This window comes from Aegilops tauschii, chromosome 3 (assembly GCF_002575655.3).
Source record: "Aegilops tauschii subsp. strangulata cultivar AL8/78 chromosome 3, Aet v6.0, whole genome shotgun sequence".
NCBI classification, from domain to species: Eukaryota; Viridiplantae; Streptophyta; class Magnoliopsida; order Poales; family Poaceae; genus Aegilops; species Aegilops tauschii.
The window spans coordinates 161596189-161603081 of record NC_053037.3 but is presented as its reverse complement, the minus strand read 5'-3'; the positions used below and the strand labels follow the sequence as shown (position 1 = coordinate 161603081).

Here is a 6893-nt window from a genome sequence, read left to right as displayed (position 1 = left end):
TGTCAGGATCGCGCCACGCTAGCCACATCCATCTCAATCTTAAGGCAAGGCCGCCACCTAAGTGCTTTGGGCGGCATGTTGGGCAAATAAGCCACGACCATGTACTGGGCATAGTCCGACTTCTGTCTAGGGTTAGTCTAACTAGTGTCTAGGCTTAGTCCGGCTAGTGTGCGAGTGCGTGCGTGTGCGGTGAGTGTGCTGGACGTGAGTCCGTGGCCGCGCGCAGTCCGTGGCAAGTGTGCGTGCGTGCGTGAGTCTGTTGACTAGAGTAGCGGGAGGTTGCGTAGCGATGGGTTGCAGCCGGCCGCGTAGGACGCGTTCGTGCGCGTCATGGGACGAGCTTGCGGATCGTGGCCGTTGGAGAGTGGAGCGCGGCGTCGTACGTGCGCGTACGCGTATAAGACTCCCTCCAGTGTACTGGTTCAACTGTGGGAGCAGTTCGTGCTGCGGGAGAAAAAATTTGTCGTTCGTGCAACGGGCGTTCGAGCGCCGGGAAAACCACCACCGTGTCCACTGCAGCTTCTTCCTCCTTTCTTCTTCAGTCTCTATGAGAGAGAGAAGTACAGAGAGCTCCGGTGAGCGAGGCAGAAGGCCACGGCAACAACAATTGGTATTAGAGCTTTGGTTCGGGCGATCACCGGCGACCATGGCGCTCGTCCCACACGGCGGCGGTGCGGGCGGATCGGTGCCGATGGTGATGCCGATGCTCATGCCGGACAACTACATGGTGTGGGCGATCAAGGCGCAGGCGATCCTCGACGCCCACACTCTGTGGGAGGCGGTGGCGCCGGGCGACGCGGCGGTGAACGGGAAAAAGTGCAAGACGGCGCGCGCGATGATCCTCGGCGGGCTACCGGAGGGCGTGCTGCTGCAGGTGGCAACGAAGCTCACCGTCAGGAAGGTATGCGACTCCCTGAAGGTGAGGTTCGTCGGCGCCGATCGGGTGCGGACGGCGAGGCGGGTGACGCTGCGTGGGGAGTTCGATCGCCTGAAGATGGCGGACGGCGAGGCGCTGGATGCGTACGCCAGGAGGCTTGCAGGGATGACGGCGCGGTTCGCGAACCTCGGGGAGACGCTGGGCGACGCGGAGCTCGTGAAGAAGCTCTTGGACATGGTGCCCGATCGGCTGTTCCACGTCGTCGCCGGGATCGAGCAGTTTTGCGTCATCGAGGAGATGGCCTTCGACGAGGCGCTCGGGCGGCTGCGCGCGTTCGACGAGCGGGTTTGGCGTCGTGGACAAGACGGCGGGAGCGCGGCGGGGAGCAACTTCTCATGACGGCGGCGCAGTGGGCAGCGCGGCAGCGTCGGTACGGCGGAGCTCGGGACGACGATGACGGCCGGAGTGTGACGTCGGGCAACGGCGGCAACCGGTGGCGGTCGCTGCTACGGCTGCGGCGAGCGCGGCCATTTCAAGAGGGAATGCCCCAAGCTGCGGAGGGCGCTGGCGGTGGAGCAGGCAATGTTGGCGGACGTCAGCGTCGAGGACGGCGGCCTCCTCTAAGCCGTGGCTTAGGGGGAGTGTGTTGGGCAAATAAGCCACGGCCATGTACTGGGCATAGTCCGACTTGTGTCTAGGGTTAGTCTGACTAGTGTCTAGGCTTAGTCCGGCTAGTGTGCGAGTGCGTTCGTGTGCGGTGAGTGTGTTGGACGCGAGTCTGTGGCCGCGCGCAGTCCGTAGCAAGTGTGCGTGCGTGAGTCTGTTGACTAGAGTAGCGGGAGGTTGCGTAGCGATGGGTTGCAGCCGGCCGCGTAGGACGCGTTCGTGCGCGTCATGGGCCGAGCTTGAGGATCGTGGCTGTTGGAGAGTGGAGCGCGGCGTCATACGTGCGCGTACGCGTATAAGACTCCCTCCTGTGTACTGGTTCAGCTGTGGGAGCAGTTCGTGCTGCGGGAGAAAAATTTGTCATTCGTGCTGCGGGCGTTCGAGCGTCGGGAAAACCACCACCGTGTCCACTGCAGCTTCTTCTTCCTCCTTTCTTCTTTAGTCTCTGTGAGAGTGAGAAGTACAGAGAGCTCCGGCGAGCGAGGGAGAAGGCCACGGCAACAACACGACATAGCAGGCTCTAGGCTACCCGGCACTGGCCACCATTAGGCCAACTCCACCGCGCGACCCTATCATGTTCGGCCCCGTCCGTTTGGGGTAAAACGGACAAACGAGGCGGCCCAGCGCGCGACGGCCCGGACCCATCTGGTCCGTTTTGTGTCCGGGCCGACCCATTTCGAGCGCAAACTTGCGCAAGGTTTGGGTCGCGGCGGACACCAAACGGAGGCGCGCCTCGTCCGCATCGGGGCCGCGTGGCAGGCGGCCAGCTACCTCCCACCCGACCACATAAATGCGCACACGCGGTCGGCCCCGCCTGTCATCCGCCCAGGCGAGGGGTCGCGGTCCTTCTTAAATGGGAACCGTTGACCGGTCGTCGTCCACACTGCCCCACGCCACCCCGCGGCCTCCTCGAAACCCGACAGCCCCAGTCCCAAACCCTAGCCAAGAACTCGCCGGCTGGCCGCCCACAGCCATGGGGCTATGGAACTACGGCCGCAAAGGCAAGCACGACCGCGAGGCTGGTTCCTAGTCGGGACGCCGCCGCGGCTCGGTGAAGAAGGAAGAGCCCGCGTCGCCATCGCCACCACGTCGGGCCCCCGCGCCGCCCGCGTTCTCCATCGCGCCCACGGCCGCCGGCGAGCGCGACCGGCACTACATCGAGGCGGCCGTCTGCCGCCGTTATTGGGAGACGAGGACGCCGCTGCCCTGGAGCGATGTCCACCTCCCCAATAACTGGCACCTGTCGGCTGACCGCGTGCCGATCCCGCCCGTCCCGCATAGCGGCCATGCGCGCCGCCAGGAGATCCAGCGCCGCCGCCTCCTCCCGGACGACCTCTACTACGACGAGAGGTACGCCCCCGACTCGCCATTGTGGGACACTTGGCTCCGCGATGAGCACGACGTGCGGCGGGCATCGTTCTTCGCCGGCACGTCGACGGGGCCGCGGCGGCCACGTGAGCCCCGAGCGGCTCCCCAGGCGCGCGGGCGTACGCGGGTGCACGGCCTGACGCCCACGCCGTCGCCGTCGCCATCTCCATCGTCACCCCACCTCCTCGCATGACGGCGGAGGAGGAGGCCTGCCTCATGGCGCGTGTGCTGGAGGACTCCATGCACGACGAGCGCCAATGGGAGGGCCTCGAGGAGATGACGGCCCTCTCCGCGGCCGGCGACGTCGCCATCCCCGAGCTGGAGATGGTGCCGAAGGAGGAGGTGGTGGAGGAGCCGCCGGTGGCCGCGTTCCACCCTGACCTGGTGGGCCAGGGGTGGAGCTGGTCGTGCTCCGCTGAGCAGATGGCGGCCGCCCTGGGGGCCGTGAACTGGTGCCCCACGCCGCCGCGGTCGCCGGAGCGGGAGGCCTCGCCTCGGGAGGAGGTGGTGCAGGCACCGGCCACCTTCCAGCCCGCCGCCCCCGTGCACCACGGACCGCCGGCCCACCTGTGGACGCCGCCGGACTACGTCGACCTCGTCAGCAACGACGACGACACCGGCGGCCAGTGAAGACGGCGACGGCCACGGCATCGACGGGCGCGGCAGGAGCGCGCGGGAGGCGTTTTTTATTTTGGTTTTAAGTTAATTATGAAACTGGGCCGTTTAAGTGGACTGAGAAACTGGGCCGTTTTGTGGCCGTAACCCCTATATATATGTTTTATGTTTTTTTAACTATGCTTATTTACTTTTTTAGTCATTTTATTTAAGTTTTTATATTTTTTTAATTCACGTCCACCCTGGACAGGTTTTGGGGTGCGGTCACGCGTTGGGCGCATCCACGACCCATCTGACAAACGCGGATACGGGCAGACCAATCGGCGCCCAAAGAGACAAAATCCGGTCAAACCTGACGTCCGTTTGGGGTCGCGCAGTGGAGTTGGCCTTACAGGTGTTCTCTCCATTCCAGAGCCAAGCACGAGAAATTTGGGTCATACGCCTCACTGCAGACTTACTAGCAATGAGTGGACACGCCTCACTGCTACAGGGACGAGTCATGGATTGGATTGGTGGGTATCATATGCTAGTCCTTTTTCCATGCAGTGACGTCTGCGATGATGTGGTTCTTCTTCTCTAGTCTGTACATGTGGTTTTTCCTACAAGTAGGGAATCGATCGTTTATTAGATTTGCAGTCTTCATCCAAACACAACCCACGTTGCCCCTTGGATTAAGCCGAACGCCATTAGCTATGGCTTCTGCTGAAGGAGGCGACAAGTACCGGTCGTTCCTGCACGGCGACGGCGAGAAGAACACCGTGTGGAGGCATGGATTCCCTCCCAACTACGACCTGGTGAACAAGCTCTTCGAGGAAGAGCGGACCAAGGTACCAATAAGCCTCTCCACACGACATGTTTGTCCACTAATGCTTCAGTATCGTTCTTCAGCCCACACATCCATGTTTCTTCCAACGTTGTTCACATGGTTAACACTGACTGCGACAGGAATGGCCGGAGGGGTCTCTGGAGGAGAAGGTGCAGCGCCTGCTCAAGAGCTGGGAGATGGAGATGGTCCACAAGGTGCGCCCCGAGGACCAGAAGAGCGTCCACCCCAAGAATTACTCCGCGAGCACCAACGGTGAGACCTGATCCGCAGCACAATCGGCCGGCCGCGCCGCTCAAAAATGAAACGAAACCATGCGCGCTTGCAGGGCTGAAGCCTCTGACGCGGGAGGAGGTGGCGGCCATCGGCGGCTACAACGCGTTCCTGGCGACCACCCTGCCGCCGGAGCACCGCATCTACGACTCCGGCATGTCGACGTTCCTCACGGCGTTCCCCAGGGGCTTCGCCATCGAGGTGCTGGACGTGTACAGCGGCCCGCCGAGGGTCGCCTTCAAGTTCCGGCACTGGGGCTACATGGAGGGCCCGTTCAAGGGGCACCCCCCACACGGCCAGCGCGTCGAGTTCTTTGGGGTCTGCGTCTTCCATGTAAGTTCCACAGTATAATTGTGTGTGTATCAATGTTATTCAAAGTTCAGATTTACAGCAAGCTAGTAACCGAGAAAACACTGTCGCGTTTCTGCGCAACAATGTGATGATAGGTTAACGAGCACACGAGGGTGGAGAAGGCGGAGTACTTCTACGAGCGTGGCAACTTCCTCGCGGGCTTCTTGAGCTCGCCCGCTGCTGCTGCTGCATCGGCTTCAGGTTGCCCTGTGATGAGAGCAAACTAAAGTGCGGCCAAATTGACGAAACATGTCACTACTAGTGTCACTGTACTGATCGGATTTGGCTTTGTCCCATGCTGTGGCAGGAAATATCTAAATAAAAGAAAAAAACAACACTAATAGAAACATCTTTGATCTATGGACTATTCTAAGTTTACGCCCTGTTCGGAGTACCTTCGCTCCACAGCTCCACTCCCGGAGCAGGTGGAGTTACAGTTGGAAAACGCGGAGTTCCTGTTTCCTGGCTCCACAGCTCCCAATATTTGGCGGAGCTGGTGGAATTTTCCGAACAGGGTCTTAGTCTATCTTTCAAGTGGAAGATGATTTATGGCACGCATGCACGTAGACGTATGACTGCGCAAATATTAGAAAAGTGTAATGTTACAGCTTAATTACTTCATGCATCCAGCTTTTGTTACACCACCGAGAATGCATGCCCCACCCATCCCACCTCTCAAGCTTTTTAATTTTGACTTGTAAATTTGAATTCATTATATCTTTAGATCAAAGTTCAATTTATATTTCGTTTGCATATTCGTGTTTCTTATGACGAGGGCTTTGAAATAAGACCAAGTTTGAATACGTTTTATACACTTTTAAAATTTCACTAAGTTTCAACTACTAAAACTTAATAGAAATGAACGATAAAATCTATAAGTTTCAGAGCTGAAAATAACTATGTGAGGGCTCCAACGTTTTGACAAGTTTTTACAAACTTCAGCAATTTTCAACTAAAAAAACTTGATGGAACAAATGATAGGTTTGTAAAACTTGGTGAAACTTCGTCAAACTTAATATTACGAATATCAAGTTTAATATTAGAAACTTGGTAAAAAAAAGGTTTCTAACTGTATTTAGAACTGGTCTTATTTAAAGAACTCATAGTAATGAACACGAATATGCAAACAATTCTTTTGGACTTTTAGTTCAAAAGATATAATAAATTCAAGTTTTAAGATAAAATGAAAAAGCGTAGGAGGACAGAGTGGGTGACGCATGCAACTATGTCAAAAGTTGACATGCATGGACCCTAGTGCAGTAAAGGGTTAAAGTGACAAAACCATCCAGATGTCGCCCCTTGCTTGACATTTTTGGTTCTTAGGAGCATCTACAACCAGACCCCTTAAACCCTCCCTAAACGTCTGGGTGAACAGCCCGATCACCGCCCAGACAAAAAAGGCCACCCAACCGCCTCCACTAAAGCATCTCAAACACCCTGGCTGTCCGACATCCCTCAAACCAGCCCATATGTGGGGGTGGATATGGGGATGGCCAGACGTGCCCGCACGTGTCCGCCATGGCGGATCTGATAGGCCGGACCCATCCCAAATCCGCTTCAAATTGACCAAGTCTACCAAATCAACCGCCCTCTTCCATTTCTCGTGTCCGAGTTGCGCTCTCCTCCACCCTTGCTCCCCGTCGACGCAGCCATCCTCGTCCGTCGTCCTAAGATGTCAACCGCGAGTACCCCCTCCCCCCACCACCGTCATGGATGATGCCTCGGCGGAGTCTGTGGGGGTCCTGACCATCGTCTCTTGCAAGGCAGAGAATCGCGCCTGGAGGGTTCGACGCAACTGGCAGCATGTGCGGGAAGCGGCGGAGAAGGTAGTTGCGGAGAGGGGAGCTGCGGAGAAGGTCGGAGGCATAGATATGGGCACGTCCAGTCTGGTGACTGCCTTCGTGCTATTTGTCATGATCG

The 6893-nt window shown here is 57.9% G+C and overlaps 1 protein-coding gene across 1 annotated transcript; it reads left to right on the top strand.

The window, feature by feature from the left end:
• Window positions 1-4048: 4048 nt before the first annotated feature.
• Window positions 4049-5333, top strand: LOC109775431 (pathogen-related protein). Its single transcript, XM_020334179.4, has 4 exons — window positions 4049-4353; window positions 4472-4604; window positions 4678-4955; window positions 5069-5333. Exons 1-4 carry the CDS (start codon window positions 4084-4086, stop codon window positions 5198-5200), a joined length of 813 nt encoding a protein of 270 aa, XP_020189768.2. The 5' UTR covers window positions 4049-4083; the 3' UTR covers window positions 5201-5333.
• Window positions 5334-6893: the final 1560 nt, after the last annotated feature.